Raw genomic sequence first — 19113 nt, 5'->3', positions numbered from 1 at the left:
ACACTTTTTTGTATAGTCTTTAATTGCATCACTTATTTTCTTCTTACAATAAAATCGTAGAAATGGGCTTATTTGTTCAATGAGGATAAATATTCAAACTTTTCAGAGGAAATATTCAAACTTTTCAGAAGTAAAGTGAATTTGTTTTCTAAAAAGCTGAATCTGTTATGTTGCATGTATTGTGTGGTAGCACTTGTCCCAAGGCATTAGTTTCAGCTGAACATAGTATTATTTTGATCTTTGTTAATCTTGTGAAACTTATATTCCATTTTTACTTTAATTTATATTTTTTAGAATGTAAAATTTAAACTTTTAATGTCTACAGAACTTTTTTTTGTCCTTTTCAGGAAATATTTCCTCATGTCTTTGCTCATTTTTCTTTTGATCTATTCATATTTCATTGTTATATATATTTTATACTTTAAGGATATTTTTACTTAGTTATATTTACTGTTAATGTTTTCTTAGTTTTGACTCAACATTTTGATTTTATAGTTGAGTTTATTTTATATGTTTTGCTGATATAGGCAATCAGATCCAACAGTCTTCTCTATTTTATTTTATTTTATTTCATTTTATTTCACTTTGGTTCTTTGAGGCAAGGTCTCACTATATATTTCAGGACGGCCTTGAAATCACTGTGTAGCCCAGGCCAGCTTCAAACTCACAAATCTTCTGCCTCCGCCTCCCGAGTGCTGAGATTACAGGCGTGCACCACCATACTAGGCTTGTGATTAAGTTTATTACACTGATCCTATCCATGAGTATGGAATTTAATAGTTTAACATTGGAATTTAATTTCCTTACCCGTGAGTTTTATATTTCAAATAAAATATTTGTTTCCAATAACAAACTTCTATAAAGTAATTTGATATAATCTAAATAGTTTATTAAATCATGAATATCTCACTATAGGATAAATGGAATTAAACTAATCAATTAGTTATATATATATATATTCACATATTTGTGTTGGAACTATTTCAGGACTTTCTGTCTTGTTCTTTTCACCTGTTTCTTAATTTTAGCATATTATCACCCTCATTTTTTTAACACTAAAATTCTGTCAGTATTTTATTTATCACTGAAGAAAGAAAACACAGTAGCAAGTTCTGTGCTGGCTTCTATACAATCAAATAGTTCATCTTTAACGTAACTACTACACTCCAAAATTGAAGTCAACACAGTCTTTACTATAAATTCCTTGTGGAAAGACTATCCTGAAGAGAAAGAAAATTAGGAAAAAGAATTTAAACCATTTTCCAAACCGCATTTATAAACACTGCCATATTTAAAATGCTTGAAAAGCATGACTTCTCCATTAATGGAAAGCAGTTTCCTATTGGCAACAGGAAAAAACTCAGCAATAGTCTACCAAATGTTTTAAGTGTAAAAACTATTGTTTCAGGGTTTGCACTTGAGCGGTTTGTCATTACAATAAAGACTGCAAACTGCTGTATACTAACCTCTTCTCAAGCAAAATCTACAGAAAAATCTCACTGACTCCAATGTTTACTGCACGTATAGTGAACCTAAAAGCTTTCTAAATTTAGTGAAAAATAAATACCTCAAAATACCTAAAGAAGTTTATGTTTCAATTGCTAACGGTGTGAAAACTGTTTCAGATCCACTGGTGTAGAGTCTTCAAATACATATTCTTTAATAGAACCTTACCTCATTCCAAATGAATATCAGATATTTCAAAATCAAAAGAAAAAAAAATCTGTTCTATACCAAGATACCAAAACCTGATGGGTTCACATTTTAAATTTATTAGTTAGGTTTTTTTGTTTTTTGTAAACAAAGGATTGTTGAAATAATGCAAGCCAGGTGTGGTGGCACATGCCTGTAATCCCAGTACTTGAAAGGCTAAGGCAAGAAGATCATTGACAGTTTGAGGCCAGCCTGAGCTACAAAGTGAGTTCAAGGCCAGCCTAAACTGCTTAGCAAAACCCTGTCTCAAATAGACCAAAAAAAAAAAAAAAAAGAGAGAGAGAACAAGAAGAAAGAACAAGAAAAAAAGAAGTAATGCAACACCTTACATTCAGAAAATGGCATGGTTTCCCACCTTCCTGTGGACAGGGTGCATGATCAATCTATTACATAGGATTAATACAATTCATGCTTTTTGTGTTATGGTGAAGTACAAGTGTAATAATCCTTGAATAGATCAAACCTATGTAAGACACAAGAGTTTGAATCCGTTATCTTGGGACTTTGTCATACTGGGGTCCACCCACCTTCATCAGTCTCATTCTTAGTGTGAAGAAAGAAATTCCTGATCTTTATCAGCTCTCCATGGGATCTTCTCTTTTTCACCTTCCCTTTCTCCCTCTCTTGACAGAGCTAGGGGAGGAACAGGAGGAGGGGGATCCCACTCTCCTGCCCGGTCATCTTTCCTGTCGTCAGCAGGTCTCCAAGAGCTTACTTCATCACCTCCCAATCTGAGAGACGGCCCTTCCGGTCTCTGTCATCTCTTGGGTCTCATCCTTCCCTTAGATCAACCTGATCATCTCTCCTGATGACGGTCATCTGAACCGCCATCGTCTTGGGGATTTGAATCTCTCCAGAGCGAAGATTCTTCAGCTGGTCCTCCTCTCCTGCCACCTTCATTCCTGGGTCTTCTGAAGTGATCCTCACAATCTACCTCTCTCTCTCTCTCTGCCTCTAACTTTTTTTTTTTTTTTTTCAAGACAGGGTCCCTCTGTGCAGTTCAGGCTGGCCTTGAGCTCACTTTGTAGCCCAGACTGGTCTCAACTCGCAACTATCCTCCTGCCTTAGTCTCCCCAGTGCTGGGATTACAGGCGTGCGCCACCACTCCCAGCTTCCAATTTTATTTATCACAATGTTATTCTATATATTTCATATAAGGCATCACTGATCATATCTCTCTTGTTGATTATTTTTTATTTATTGATGCCATATTCTCTATGGTTTATCCTTTCAGATGAATTTTAGAATTGTTTTATCAATTTGATCCAATCCCACCTTTTTTTAATGAGTAAAACTTCTAGGTTGATTTTAGAAAAACTAAATTTTTCCCACTATTTTGCATCTCATCTAAGAACATAGTTTTTTGTTCTGCTTTGTTTTGTTTTGTGTTGTTTTGTTTTGCTTTGTGTTGCTTTGTTTGAGGGCTTTATATATGCTACGCGAGAGCTCTACCATTGTATCTCCTCAGTCCACAGAGCTTTTTAATTTATTCAATATTGTTAAATGCACTTCAGTAAGATTAGCTTCTTTTCATGTGTACCCTGAACATTTCTTGTAGGAGATATTGTAGGAATTGTATGTTTTTTTCTTTTTGCTACTATACACTGACTTAGCCACATTTGTTATAGCTTACTGAAATTATCACTATTATATAATAGTGAGATTAATGTTCAAGTCTTCATCGGCACTAAATTTCTTAAATTTTCTTAGAAAATCATTAAGGGCATTCCAGTTAATATCTTAAGTTTTCAGCAAAATATGTGAAATGAACATATTTCTCTGAAATAAAAAGCTTTAAATAAATGTGCCTCTGAGTAATATACATATGTATATATATATATGTATTTTATGATTTTCTAAATACTTAGCTATTGTGTATTTTATTTACACCTTAGTCAATTAGTTAATAGTGACAGTGTCTTTAATTTCTAGGAAGTTGGGTTTATTATTGATTCATTTCAAGTTCAATAAAAGGGCATTTTCTTGGTACTAAACAATTCTGTAATCATTATTAAACTCTTTCATAATATTATAATTCTCCATGTTATTAACTATTTTGCCTATTCTATCAAAAGCTGACAGTGTAATATAATCATTCACAAGAGTTATTTAAATACATCTTTCCTATATTTCTAAAAGACTTTGTTTTCATTAGTTAAGGTATAACTATTGGTATATCTACAGCTGGGATTGTGCTACTTATTAATATAAAAAGTTTCTCAGTGTCTCTTTGGAAGGTTATTCCTTTGAATTCAGTTTTCTGTGAAATTAGTATTTTCCATTATTTTATTTCTTCTTATGAGTTCCTCTTCTTCATTATCATTACATTATTTTAAGCTTTATCCATTAGGGGTATCTCTTGCAAGCAACAGTAAGAATACATATTATTGTCCCATCTTTTCTACACTGAACTTTTTCTATCATTCATTTGAAAGGAGAATTTACTAAGAACCATCATCAAGTGAGAGTATATGTGGATATTTTTGCTATAGTCTGCAGTTAAAGTGGCCTGCTAAAATCCAACTGACTGCAGCAAGCAGACTGCTGGACTGAGGGAATAACTTTACACCATCTTCAAATTTCCTGATGTTTGGATCAGATAGAATGATTATAGACTGCAATATGTGGCTGTCTGGTCTGCCTGGAACTTGTACTTATTTTTAGAGTTTCACTTCTGAGGACACTTGTTGGACGTCGTCTACCTTGCCTGTCTTCTGTTCCCATTACTTCTTGTCCTGTGGTATCATGTGATTGTGCTCCTTCACAGAGGTTAGAAGCAGAGAGTATCTGGGAGAAGTCTTTCTTCCTTTCCTTCTAAGAAAGAAAGAAAGAAAGAGGGATGGAGGAAGGAATGAAGGAAGGAGGGAAGGAAGGAAGGAAGAGAGAAAAGAGAGTGGAGGGGAGGGGAACAGAGGGAAGAGAAGGGAGGAGAAGGAGAGGGGGAGGGGAAGGGAGGGGAAGAGAGCCCAAGTAATAAGTCCCCCCAGCAATAGCTACCAACAGTGTGCCTAGACCTAACCTTGATTTCTGCAGAGAGGCCCTATTCTGGTCACTTCTTACTTCTCCCTCCCAAAATAATATAAAATGGTAGAAAATACACTCTTGACATTAGAAGTATGAGAATGACAGCAGCTCATTAGTGATGTACATTCAGAGATGAGGAAACAACTTGCCATGCACGGCCACTTGGGCACTGCACTCAGAATACAGAAAATAAGCAGGGGCTATGGGGTTCAGACTTCGTAGTTTAAAGGTGTGTGGTGATGCCTGGTTCCTACAGAAAGATGTGATGGGTTTTGTTATGGTTTATGTCTAGATGTTCCCCAAAGCCTCATGCAGCCACAGGGGGGGCTTTTTCAGAGGTGGCTGAATCTAGAGTGTGTGATGCCGGGATCAAAGCTGTGTGTTAAATTAGTCTACTGATTGGTTTGGCACAACCCTAACCCCAGCATCCTAGATAGAGTATAAAAGGGGCAGAGAGAAGTTGCTAAATTCTCTTGCTTGCTTTGCTACCTTCTGCCTGCCATGAACTGTTTCTCCTCTGCGATGCCTGTCTGCCATGCCATCCTGCCTTGGAGCCAGCCAGTGATGGACTGAAACTTCCACAAACTGTGAGCTAAATAAACTTCCCTTTAACATTGGGTGTCAGGTAGTTTGTCTCAGTGAGGGGAGAAAAGTAGCTAAGACAGATTTGTTCAGCTAATCTTGAGGGCTAGCAGGGAAGCGAAATCTGGTAGGTTGAGACCCGGGTAGAGTGCAGCTGATCTGGCTCCTCTGGGGAGACTTTCCCTCTGGGTGGGGAACGTGTCTAACAAAAGCTATCACACACATGTTTAGATGTATGTCACCCTGTGACGCTAAAATACACCAAGGCAGAACTTGAAACTTTGGACCTTACTGTATAGGAATTTTAGAGAGAAATAAAATACATTTCCCTTTCATATTTGCCACTTTGTGCTCTGTATAGCAGCTCTGCACATGTGTATCATCATATATGTTTCTCTCTCCAGTTTCAAAAGCTTTAAATTTAGTCTAAATTATTCTAAGAATTCCATAGTAGCTTAAGGGAGAGCCCCAGGGTTTGGGTAGAGAGGTGGTATTAGGTGTTTTAGAAGCAATTTAAGATAAGCTATTTCAAAAACTACCATCCACACACAGTTAAGCTACTGAGAAGCTGTTAGAGGAAGTAATAATGGTCATTTCCCTGGCACCAGCCAGGGCCTATGCTAGCACATTTGCTGTAAGGGTAGGAAGATGAGGCTTCTGCTGAGCACTGCCTCACTTTACCTTTCAGTGCCTGCACTATTTTATCTGTAAAATGAAACAACTAGTCCATAGGCTTCTACAGTCTTTTTGTCTCTGCAATGACTATGGTAATTTAAGGTAAATAGAAATATTTCATTTAGTACTTATAAAGTCTAATACTTTCAAGTAATTACTATCAGCACATCCCTTGCTAATCTGTAGACTCCTTTAAGTAACTTGGAATGTGCACTTCCTGGTATGAAAAAATTTCCACCCAAAAATCACTTTCAGATAAAAAAAATAAATCAAGTTGAACAAGAGCTATCTAGAGGAATTCTGAACAATGTTAAGCATTTTGTGAGTGCTCTATACCTGCAACAGCAGAATACTCATTACTAATATGTTGGTTACACTATTAAGCTAGAAAACTAGGGCTCACTGTGAGCATTAATGGTGGCCTCAAATGAATGAGCCAACCCGCCCTGTATATGGCCATTCTCTCTCATTATTAACCTCCCGGCTTACATAAGCTGAGTTCTGGAGAAGTTTAGTCAGGCTCATTCCAGACCTAATGTCTTCACTTTGTCTCCTTTCACAAGGATGCTCCCGATTTCAATCAGCTACTAGAAATGTCAGATGAAAAATGGCACAAATGTGAATTACGACAATAAAAGTTTATAAGCTACTAAAATAAAGTTATAGTACCTAAGAGCTGAGTCAACTGACAATGTTAAATGGAACATTTTACAACCAGTCCTGGGATAATGATAAAAAAAAAATGGCACGCGGAACATGAAGGAATATCTGACAGGAAACAAGCCCAAGATCAAGTTCAGGTTACTCGATTTTTGTGAGCTACCTCTAAAAAGGGCAGGAGGAGGAGATAACCTAATGTTTCCAGAGAGCCTGCTCTGTGCCTGGCTCTTGACAGCCACTATTTCTTCTACTTCTCTTTCCAGTTTAGTGAAAGAGGTATCATCAGCATCATTTGGGAGTAAAGAAACTGGGGTTTAAATGGTCCAATTATTTTCCCAATAACAAAATCATTTGATAATGCAAGCAAGATGTGACCTCAACAGTCTGTCTACCTCAAAGCCCACGTTCCGTCTACATCTTTCTACATCAAATCTGTCTCTTTACCTAGACAGATAATTTCTATATGGATAAAGAAGTTTTTAGGTTTCTTGAGGAATCTCTCCATCCAAATTGATGCTGGTGTTTGTCCCACTCTATCCACTCAGGTGATGATTCTCTTTACCCTAGAGTTCATCGTGTAAGTTAGATGTACAGAAAATGCTAATTTATAGTTAAATAAAGCAGAAAATGTTGCATTTCAGTGAGACCAGTATGATGGACACATTTGAATACTCAAAATGATATTTAAGGAGGAATACGGTGTTATCAGGAATTTTAAGAGGTGAAATGGGAATCTTTCATTTTATTTTTTAAATGACCCCACTCTCAAAGTGCTTTTCATAGACCTTCAAATTTCCACTATCTTCCTCTATCCTTTTCAGCACAACAACCTCCTGTCCTCCTGTGCTGTCACCTCACCTCCCACAAAGCAAGTCACAGTGCTTCTTATTTGCACCAGTATCCCCAATGACAGACACAAGAACACTGGCATGCCCAGGGGACCTGGGGCTGTCTCTTCAATTACAGTATTTGCTGTAATTGCACAATCTCTTAGAAATATTATGTTTTACCTTTAAAGAACTTACAAAATTTATATTCTTCCCCCTCATCTGACTTTGTTATAATATAAAGAGATTCTTTTCAATTACTTCTTATGGACCAAAATTCATGCTCCGAGAAGAATTAATGTCATGTTAATTCTTAGGCTTCACATGCTCCTTGCAAACTCCTCTTACTCTAGCCAGAGGAACACGGTGATAAAATGGTATAATCGCACGACATGCAAAGTGCTGATGTGAAATGAAAAGGACAGAAATACGACTGGGATATTAATTCAAGAAAAAAAGAAAATAGGACTATTTGAATAGGCTTAGCAGGATGATTTAATTCTTTCTGAAAATAACCAGGGTGTTATCTCACCTTATCTTGACCTCCATCACAAGTCCCTATATTCAAATACAACTACAACCAAATATCTAGTTCCTACACACACGTAGACTCACAATATCTGGTATACAGAGAGATAGACAGACAAATAGGGAAATCTTCAGTGAATCTACTCATCTAAACCCCAGGTGAAGGCATCATGTCAGTATAGCAATAAAATGAAAACTTTCCTTTGTAATGAATGCAAATTAACAAAATGAGGAAGTAGAACTTCCAAAATACTTCTAAACTCAGTACCAACTTTTATGTATGGGTCCAAGACTATAAAAGACACAAGATAATTCTCATACTTGATCCATAGGAATGGTTATTGGGAAGTTAAATGACAGAAGAGGAGCGGTTTTCCATGGGAAGTGGCACAACTAATCAGAGCTGTCATACTTAGGCACTTGCTGACTGTCAACCTTGAACAGAGCATTTATTTCAAATCCCACTTGAAAGTATGCACTGTCAAGGGAGAAGCCAAGAAACAGTTTCTGGTTCACAAAGCAACTCACAACCCATTTGCCTAGGATGGCGCTGTGAGCAATTCTATTGGCACATAGACTGATTGCTCTGGTCCTGAACTCATCTTTACAACCCATTGTAGGAGCTGTTCCTTTAAAAAGACAAGAAAATGCCAAAATGTTGGTATTTGAAAGTTCAAAGATGATTAGTTCCTGTTCTCATATGCATAATATTTTTTGGAAATATTCTACTCACTCAGAACTCCAATTGAATTAAACTCTCCATAAAGATACATTTTTTTCCTTTTAAACATTCTTTTTTTTTTTTTTTGGTTTTTCTCCGGTACCGGAAACCGAACTCACGACTTTGCGCTTGGCAGGCAGGCGCTTTTGCCACTGAGCTAAATCCCCAGCCCCTAAACATTCTATAATACTAGATTTTGGTAGTATATCTGGCAATACTAGATATCACCACTGTTTTGTTGTATTGTCTAAAACTGAGGGTTGCATATACATAATGTGTTACAATTTGTATAATAATTGGAACATAATACCTCAAAACCCACTGAACAAAATTTGAGTATGTGCATAGATGTGGGTATAGATATAGATGTGACAAAAAGAGAAAACTACAGCAAAGATCCAAAGAAAAGTAAAAACTTAGGAGTGAATTAAATTGCCTTGAATTCTGAATAATTTCATATGTACTCAGTTTGGCATCATAAGGAAATAGGGATCCTTTATTATAGGATGTTAAAAGGAATTATTCAGCAGGTTAAAGGAAAATATCCATGTCATTCAGAGATTGAAGCAATTTACAAATAGGAGCAGTGACATTATTGTAAGATAACCCTACATTTATCTAAGTTTTCAAAATAACTTAATAGCTATCATCTACATGTATTACCTCAATTGCGTTGCAATTAACATGTGAACAGATTGTCCAATGATGAAAAATATTTTTCACTCATTCAGTACACATTTATCAAACAATCCCCAGGTTCTAGGCACTATTCTAGGTACTAAATGTATAAGAATAAATAAAACAAGCCAGGACATGGTGACACATGCCTGTAATCCCAGCACTCAGGAGGCTGAGGTAGGAGGATCATCGTGAGTTTGAGGCCAGCCTGTACTACAAAGTGAGCTCAAGTCCAGCCTGAACTGCATAGCGAGACCCTGTCTCAAAAAGACAACAAAAGACAAAAAAACAAAACAAAAAAAAGAGTAAATAAGACAAACAGTTCCTACAAATTAATAATATCATCCAGATAACCTTCATACCCCAGCTAAAGTTTTTTAACCTCAAAATATTTGGGGTACTTTGCTTATCATTGTACTGGCAATCAGAGAATTAAATGAGTTTTAACAATCAAGTTTTAGATGAGCTTTTTGCCTTGGAGATATTATTGAAGCGAATAAAGCTCTACGAATTGGGAAAAGAAAAAATATTCACAGAAACTTATAATTCTGCAGTTGAATAATAATTACATTTGTTCCAAACAGGCAATTGGTTTCCAAACACATTAAACAAAGGCAATTTAGAAAACTTCTTCTTCCTGCTGGCGTCATTAACATTGCTGAATGTCCTGGGATTCTGGAGTGTTTCACAAAGGTATGGAAGTGTACGGTAAGATGAACAATTTCTGACTCCACGAAACAGTGGTCTGGAAACCACCAGTGCGGCAATGGAAATCTGGTATGCTGTTACTGGACACATGAGTGTATTTCAGAAATTTAACAGATTATGTAGAACCAGAAATTTCATTTTAGTCTTCACTTCTCCACTGATGCTCATAATAAAATAGTGCTTCCTTCACTTTAAAGCATGTTATAAGAGTTTTTTCTCCACTATGTAGCACTTAGAATTATAAATAACCATACTGATAATGAGTGCTTTTACTATTAAAAGCAAATATCATTAAACAAATAGCTAGAAATCTAATGACTCTTGAGATTTGGATCCCATTCAGGCCTTTAAATCAACAGTGACCATTTCAACATCAGTGTGCAAAAATCCCTTAGCTAATCACCTAAGACCGTTCAGTGGCTTAATATGTATCACGTCCCATCCATCCATCATTAGGCCTTATTGAGCCCTCTCTCCCTGCCTTCCTCCCTCCCATTGACATATTCTTAGATGGGTGTGTACTTTGGCTAAACTGCCTAACCAGTTACACAAGTTAAAAAAAAAAAAAAAACAATAATTCCAACCACTTATGGGTTTGGGGAACAATTTTGAGAAAGCACAAAGCACAATGACTGCTGGGAATGAAGCAGATTTTCATTTTCATCTTTTTATTTCATTCATATATGTATTTAGTCATAAATCATCCCACTCCTTGTCATTTCTCCCTTGCTAAAAGTCTTTCTTTTATGCTTGCGACAAATCCCTTCTGGTACAGTCATTTGATAGGTAAGGTAGTAAACAGGAGTTTACTACAGAGGAGGTCAGCAAACTTAGCTTCGTCTATGTTACTTTTCACGTGGAGCTTGTGCTCAGTATGGGTGACACTAACACCCCATGCAAGGCAGATTGGAAGACGAGATTAAAAGCCTTAGTGCCTCCCTAAATTTGGATATTTCTTTTGTTGTAAAGATAAAAGAACCAAAACATATTGACAAACTAGAAATCAAAATGATCTTCCATGATACACAATTTCCCTAAATGCCAGCCTCATTCTTAGATTGGAAGGAAATTAAAGAATCAGTCTTCTAGAATAAGCCAACAAGAATTTCCTCAGTTTTGTAAAAAAAAAATCCAGGAATGAAAACTGAAATGAAGACAAAGCTCTTTTCCTCCTGTTCACTGCCTACAGCCACACACTCGGTACCCATTTACTCACAAATGAACACACACCTGGTCCGATGGCTCTTCTAGCCTGTCAACTTGACTGACTTGAGAGAGAGCTATGAGATTAGTAAGGCATATTTCAGTGTATATCAGGATGAGCCAAGGGGGGCAGGCCTTGGGGACTCCATCCGGTCCCTGAACCCTTCCTCTCTGACTTTTCCTTGTTCTGTGCTTCCTGGTGACCACAAAGTAAGCAAATTTCCTCCATCATGCCCTCCCACCATGATACTTCTGCCTTAGAAACAGCCAACCTTGGACTGAAATTATAAGCCAAAGTAAACCTCTCCTCCTTTAAATTGCAGGTACTAGGGATTTCGTCCCCATGGCAAAAAAAGTGACTAATATATCTGTCCTATCACCCAGTTTTTGTTTTTAACCTGTCCTTCATGAAGTAGCTTAAAAGGCAGTCTCCAGAATCAGCATAGCTTAATCCAGTTCTACAATGTACTGGCTGTACAAACCTCAGCGACTGCTTAACCTTACTAAGCCTCAGTTCATTCATTTGTAAAAAGGAAACATTAAGAATAGTAACTGGGCCATAAGGCTGGCATGAGGATGAGTACAGTCTCAAACAATTAGCAATAATAACAATAGTGGCCCTAGAGTTGGCCTCCTGCTTTGTCTTGGTTACTTTTCTCTCGTTGCTGGGACAAAATACTTGACACCCAAAATTAAGGAAGGAAAGGTTTATTTCACTTACAGTTTGTGGAGGTTTCAGTCCATACTTGGCAGGTTACAAGGCAGAGCGGCACATGGCAGAGGGCTACAGCTCATGGGGGCAGAACACAGCAAAAGCAACAAGCACTAAAAGGGAGGAATGGTGGCAAGCAGCCTCTTCCTGTCCCTTACATATGCAAATTATCCACCCAGGGCGGGTGTAGCTCTCACACCCATAACCAGCCAAACTCTAAAAGCCTGCCCCATGACTGCATGAGGCTTTGGGGGGACACCCAGACACAAACCATAACATGCTTCCTTCCTCCTCCCTTTTACAATTCTTCTTCTGAAGTTACACTGAAGTGTACCTGACAGACATTATTAGGGTTAAATTCAAGTATAATTGCACCAGAACCAGCATTTGTTAGCTCAGGAATTCAGTCATTCTTTCATTCATGCATTCAACCAACATGTTAAACATCATTCCATGTACTTGTGGTACAAAGTTGAACCAAGCAAAATGCCAGGCGACATGGAACTAACATTGATGTTTAAATTAAAATATTCAAGTGTGATTCTTACTCTATGATTGTTGGGCAAGTGAGTTACTATAACTGAGTAAGAGATGGTAGTATGGAGTCCAGAGAAGGATAAAAATATAAAAAGCACCAAAGACTGGAGAAACCAAAAATAAGAGACCAAGCAGTCCAGGGGTCCTCAGAGCTAGGACATAGAGCAGTACCAGCTTGTGGTGTGTTAGGAACTGGGCCTCCCAGAGGGAGGTAAGCAGCAAGCAAGGAAGACTTCGTCTGTGTTCCCAGCTACTCCCATCACTCCTGTTACTACTGAGCTGCACCTCTAGTCAGATCAGTGGCAGCATTAGATCCTCACAGGCGCGTAGATTCTACCTTGCACTGCACAAGCAAGGGAGGTAGACTGCATGTTCTAGATGAGAGTCTGATCCCAAAACTACTTCCACCCCATCACAGAAAAATCGTCTTCCACAAAACCAGTCCTCCGTGCCAAAACATTGGGGGACCCCTGGTAAAGTATTTATTCAGAAATAAATCTAATCATCCATCCCCAGATGTTCTCCATCTCCATCTCCTGTCTATGTTTTCCTACATAATTGGGGGAGAGGGGAGAAGAAGCAAAACAAAAAGGAAAGAAATTAATTCCACACATGTTGAGTGCCCTGTGACATGCTGTACAGATACAAACAATTTCAACCGACCCATTACATAAATCTTATCACTCTATAACTAAGAAAGCTAAAGTGCAAAAGTAGCTAAATAAATTGACCAAGTTCACACAACTAGGATTCAAACTCAAGTTTGGTTGTCTCCAAAGCCCATACTCCTATACTGTGCTGCTTGTAAGAGCCAGGAAAGAGCCTTCTACTTGCTCTATAAAAAAATCCTCAGCCATTTGAGAGAGATCTAGTTAAAGTATCTACAGCCATTACCACCTTGTGATCAGCAAGCCCACAAGAAAAGAATGGGTGTCACACATCAGAAGAAAAAGAGTCCAGCAAGTTTGCTTCCAAAGATTAAGTATCCAGAACCAACTATATCAGCGCAAAGGCACACTTTACCTTGGGGATCTATAAGCCAATAGAGTTGTACAGATCAAGTCAGAAGAATTAGGCAAGAACGCTGCAGAACCACAGGGAGTAAGTCTGTCTGCATTCAGGGGTGCATGATTCCAGTTTGTTTTTATACTAATTGTTATTTTCCAGCACCAAGGAACAGTAAATATGGAAAGAAACATGAGAAAGCAGCCATGTCCCAGAGATGATATTATTGAAACATGTTATTTGTAAGTCAAATAAGCTTTGATTTCAGTACACAGTCTGTCAATTTTTGTCAGACCTAAATATTTATTCAGAGCCAAGGCACTGTGGCAAAGTGTCTAAAAGAGGGCAGTCCTGGCTTATGCTTATACCCAATATTTTGACAAAAATGACGAAACAACACCCTTATTAATGTACAGGTGATATCAGTCTCTGTTTGTGCCCAAGGACACCAACTACTGACATAATCTTAGTGTAACTGTTAGAAACATATTAATCTTGTCAGGGTCACTGGGACATCACCTCAAGTATAGTTAAGAATTACTCCTGAGTGGCAGAACAGACATATCTCTTATATTAACAAGCAAAAACTTCTGCCTTTGGCCCTAATGAAGTTCTCCTCAATCAAATTTGAAATCACACAATGATGAGATGTCATATTCACAACTCTCCAATTTAGGTGTAAAGGAAGTAAGCAGATGAAAGCAGAATATTTTTCTTTGCTGAAAAGCTTAAGTAAATATATCCACAGTGCTTAATGGAAATATGTACCTGTTATGGTTTATGTCTGTGTGTCCCCTCCAAAGCCTCATGCGACCATGAGGCAGGCTATTAGAGTTGAATGATTGTGGGTGTGAGAGCTGCACCCGCCCTGGGGTGGATAGTTTGCATATGTAAGGAGAGGAAAAGAGTGCTTGAGGACATTCCTCCCCCATTCCGCCCTGGTGTGTGCTTGCTGCTTTTGCTGTGTTCTGCGGACATGAACTGTAGCTCTCTGCCATGTGCCACTCTGCCTTATAATTTGCCAACTATGGACTGAAACTTCCACAAACTGTAAGTGAAATAAACCTTTCCTTCCTTAATTTTGGGTGTCAGATATTTTGTCCCAGCAACGAGAGAAAATTAACCAAGACAGTACCCCATACTGGTTGCGAAAATAAAAAGAAATTATAGCTGTTTCAGAGGGAAAGGCCAAGAGAGGGTTGGCTTTTTATAACACCATCACTGTTCCTCAGTGTACTTCTTTTTCCAAAGGTACCGGTCTTCTATGCATAACCTGTAACAATTATTGAAAGCAACATAAATTAGGGACAAATGACCAGAGTTATGCAGGCAGTCTTCTTTCTCTTCCAGTTATTTTTAGCAAAGAAGGCAAAATTACCTTCTTGGGGCCTTTACAAGCTAAATATACATGGCTGACCCCAGAGACTTACATTTGATAAAACTGTAAAATTGTATAGCTCGTATTCTTTTGTACAATACATATTTTCAACAAATATGTATTGAATATTGCCAGGCATAGTGCATGCCTGTAATCCCAGCACTCAGGAGGCTGAGCTAGGAGGATCGTTGTGTGTTCGAGACCAGCCTGAGCTACAAAGTGAGCTCAAGTTCAGCCTGAACTGCATAGCGAGACCCTATCTCAAAAAGACAAAAAAAAGTATATGTATTGAATATCTGCTGTACACTAGGCACTTGAACAGGCATTAGGAACACAGAACAAAAAAAAAGCAGTTTAAAATGGCCATCCTCTTGAATCTTATCCAAACATGTTTAAGAAAAAACTGTCTTCAGAATCAGTGTACTATAATGGAAAAAAAGCTAGGATGTGGAGTAACCAAGTTCTGATTCCAAAGCCTGGTTCCACCAACTGTTATTTACACGAACCCTAAAAAAGTTGTTTAACTTTTGGGATTTCAGTTTTCCAATCTGAAATGGAGATGATCCCATCCCACTGTAGCATAGTGCCTGGTACTGAGAGAACACTCAAGGAAGGAAAGTTTTCCTTTGGTTGGGAGTGGAGGGTGAACATTCTAGAAATATAGGCATGGCCTCCTTCTTCAAAATGATCTCAGCACCAAATTTACAAAAACCCAGTAAATCTGATGAGCCTTTATGAATCCTGGCAGTCTTAGGGTTCTACATCTCCCTTAGTGTGGGCCCTGAAGAGACTCTCCGCAGGTTGTAGTAGAGCACCACCTACAGGTCCTTGTAAGACCCTTAGTATGCTGTGAAATTTCTTTGTCCTACTTTAAAGACTGTTCTGGTGAGGAGGGCTCTTAAATAATCATCATTGTTGTGCCAGTATCTACGAGCCCATCATAAAAGGTAGACAAGCACAGGAGAAAAGTAAATGATTTATGAAATCATCTACATCTGGTCCTAAGAAAATCTTTCCTTCTTTCTGTCTTTAGATATTGTAATCTAAATCACTTTAATGCTCAGAACATCAGTGGAAGTAATCTTGAAGAAACACTTCTTCTCCATGAAAAGTCTCTGAAATTTTATGGCAGTATACAGGAAATTTCTTCAAGTATTGATCTTTGGGAGACAGCCTTATGAAACTATATTTGATGCTACCTGTCTTATGAACACAGTATTAACTGTTTTCTTCTCCAGTTTAACATTTTATACATTTTAGTAAGAATTAATATACTAAAAGAGTGACTTTCTGAACATAATCTGTATACTTTGTTAACAAAGACCAATTATGACCTTCCTAGTAAACTATTATGCTTTTGTATTAACATGCAATGTATTAAATTAATAAAATAATTTCAAAGCCTAAGCAATTATTCTATGGCCAGAAAATGACAATTGCCTATCTGCCAGTAATATTGTACAGCTTTTTACAATGTTTAACCATTAAAAGCAACATAAAAAAATTTTTTTAGGGTTTTGAGCAGTCATTAGAAGCAAAGAAACCATATGGAAATATTCTTTCTTTTGGTAGATGTACTGAGCCTATATTGCATCATAGGTGTTGTGAGCATATTGGGGTTAAAGGAAAGAAGAAAATTATGGCAGGTCAAATGTGTACTGAGAAGGGGGCAAGTGACCAAGCAAAATAGAGATGCTTAGAGGAATCTGCTAGCCCATACGGCATCATTTAGTCTCCATGGTTACCGATTTAAATATACTTCGAAAAATCATGTTCCTTTATAAGCCAAGAAATTTGTAAACTTGTTATTTAAATGACATAAAACCAACATCCTGTATCTTTGTCACAACATTTATCAAAGTTTGATTGAGGACCAGCTGCTTTGGGGGAATACTTTTGCCCCTGTGAGGACTACTTTAACACAAATCTTTATCCAGGTTGGGGTCCAGGAATTGATGATTTTCATTAACAAGTCATTCTGATCTTCCCTAAACTTGAGAGCAAGTGTTTTCTAGGAGAGTTCATGTTGGAGATAAAGGTTTATCACCTGATTTCAAATGACTGTGCAATTAAGCACCTTTCTTGTATATACATAAAATATTTTAAATCTGTAAAATAAAATATTTATTCAGCTTGATTAGATATGTGTCAGCCTGCTTGGGGGGCCCAAGGGAGATTTTCTTGGGTGCGGACCCAAGGTTAAAGAACACATGTGTGTAAGACATCAGCAACAACAGCAGGCAGCATGGAGCCGAGTGGAGCAGAGCACAACAGCGCAAGAGCCAACTGTGTTTTTATTGTATAATTCTTATACAGGTTGTTATCTCATGTTTACATTCTCACATAGTGCTGTAACTAGCGCATGCGTGCTTACTGGTGCTAAGTCATGGTTACATAACTGTTACACACTGTTCGCCTTCGCTAGTCAAGCAGGATCATGTCCTCAGCTGTCCTTAGATGCCCCAAGCTTTGAAGCAGTCTGAGTGGTTCCATACAGTATGACGCACATTTTTAATTGCAAAAGTACAGCTGTAAAGCACCAAGTGCTTCTCACTCAAACTATTTTTTGTTCTCTTGTTTGTTGTGAAGACAAATAAAAAGACTAACTCTCTTACAGGCACAAATTCTTCCCAGCAACTCTTTCAAACCCTTCTTTGTTTAGCGTTTGTTCCCTGGCAAAACTGTGGGGCAGACTCTGCCATCCCTTGGAAGCTTTTCTTGCTACAAATTTCAAATACTAAGTTTGCAATTTGAGTTTCATGAACACCCCTAAATGCACCATCTCAGTGTAAAATGTCAAGTTATAACATCTCACTATTAGAAATGGGATCTGCCTTATTTTGTTGCACACACACACACACACACACACACACCCTCTGTTGGCTTTCTCTCTTTAATTTCTGCATTATAATAGCAAAAATTTCTCATTATACTTTCTTTATGTCTTTTGGGATGAAAAATCTGTAGAATGATAAAGTTGACCCGAGGCAAACACCAAAAAAGCTTAAAATTCTCACGCTGGGATTGCCACTTGTGATTGACTAAATGGCAGTAGCTACATGTGCTGCCATTGGAACGGGATTCACTCGCACAGCAGTTTCTTCTCTAGCGCTTAGCAACATTATCGTTGAGCACCTGGAATAGTTTAGGCATTAAGTGTAATTGGTTTTGCTTTACATAAATCTGTAGCTTTGTAAATAAGTGAAGCATTTCAGCTTCTCTATAACACCAATTAACTTAAAGGGATGCGTTGTTTGCAGAAGCCTGCTGGGCTCCTTACTGTATTTCTCTGGTAATACGATCAGTGACGACAAAGTCCTGTATCCCTACAGTGTTCTATTTACTTCAGCCACTTTGTGCCAAGGGTCAATGCCAGCCCCTCATTAGCTCCAGCTTTCAGTGGTGGTGAAAGGTTGAGAACATGCTGTCTTCCCTAAGAAGCTCCCTCTATGCCCTATTTCTGTTCATGATTGAGACCTGAAAGGCAAGGTATTTGAAAATGTTTTCTATGACCCACAGAGCACAGGTCTGACCCCATCTGATTCTGTCCACAAGTGACAGTCACATCTCTTTCCTCTTCCCTTTCTTCTTGTAATACTTCAATCCGGTGTAGACAAAAGTCACTACATTGATCCTGTATACAGAATTACAAAAAAAGCAACAAACAACCTATTATTACTTAAATTTACAAGTGAAAATGTTTTTATCACAGCTACTTATTTCTAAAAGTACAAAATAATACCCAAAGATCTGTTACTGTAAAGTGATAGATTTTTTTTTTCCATAGCTCTTTGGCTATTTCCCCTTATTATCTCTTATCTTGGCTTAATCGTTTATCTTTCATATCCCCTTCAGGTAATCTTGATTTATAGTATTCATTCCACCCTGGCCAACCTCTAATTCTCTTGGTTTCCCAAAATGTTTTATCAACTATCAGAGTAACAGTATCACCAAATAACAGCTCATAATTCCAAAACTTTCCTATTAATATTGTGTATTTACAAATTGAAGAAGGGAGAAAAATCACTTCTGAGAACTACCAGGATCCTTTCTTCTTTGAGAAGAAAGCCATTGCATTAGAACTCCAAACCAGCCAGCCATTGGTCACATAGCACCTCCAGTGAGAGAGAACCCAGCATACAATCAATGCTCACTGGCTTAT

At 37.8% G+C, this 19113-nt stretch overlaps 1 protein-coding gene across 1 annotated transcript in view; it reads left to right on the top strand.

Annotated features, from left to right (window-relative positions):
- Slc15a5 (solute carrier family 15, member 5) overlaps positions 1–16132 on the top strand; it is a 92644-nt gene extending 76512 nt beyond the window's left edge. The window contains exons 8-9 of the mRNA XM_005379024.1: positions 9993–10101; positions 15985–16132. Of these exons, the coding sequence (XP_005379081.1) occupies positions 9993–10101; positions 15985–16132 (257 nt within the window). The remainder of the gene's footprint in view (positions 1–9992; positions 10102–15984) is intronic.
- The last annotated feature ends 2981 nt before the right edge of the window (positions 16133–19113 follow it).

The sequence above is a fragment of the Chinchilla lanigera genome, unplaced genomic scaffold (genome assembly GCF_000276665.1).
Source record: "Chinchilla lanigera isolate Chin_1 unplaced genomic scaffold, ChiLan1.0 scaffold00012, whole genome shotgun sequence".
Lineage (NCBI taxonomy): Eukaryota > Metazoa > Chordata > Mammalia > Rodentia > Chinchillidae > Chinchilla > Chinchilla lanigera.
Note: the sequence above shows the minus strand (reverse complement) of the source record. Positions and strands in the feature narration are given on the sequence as shown.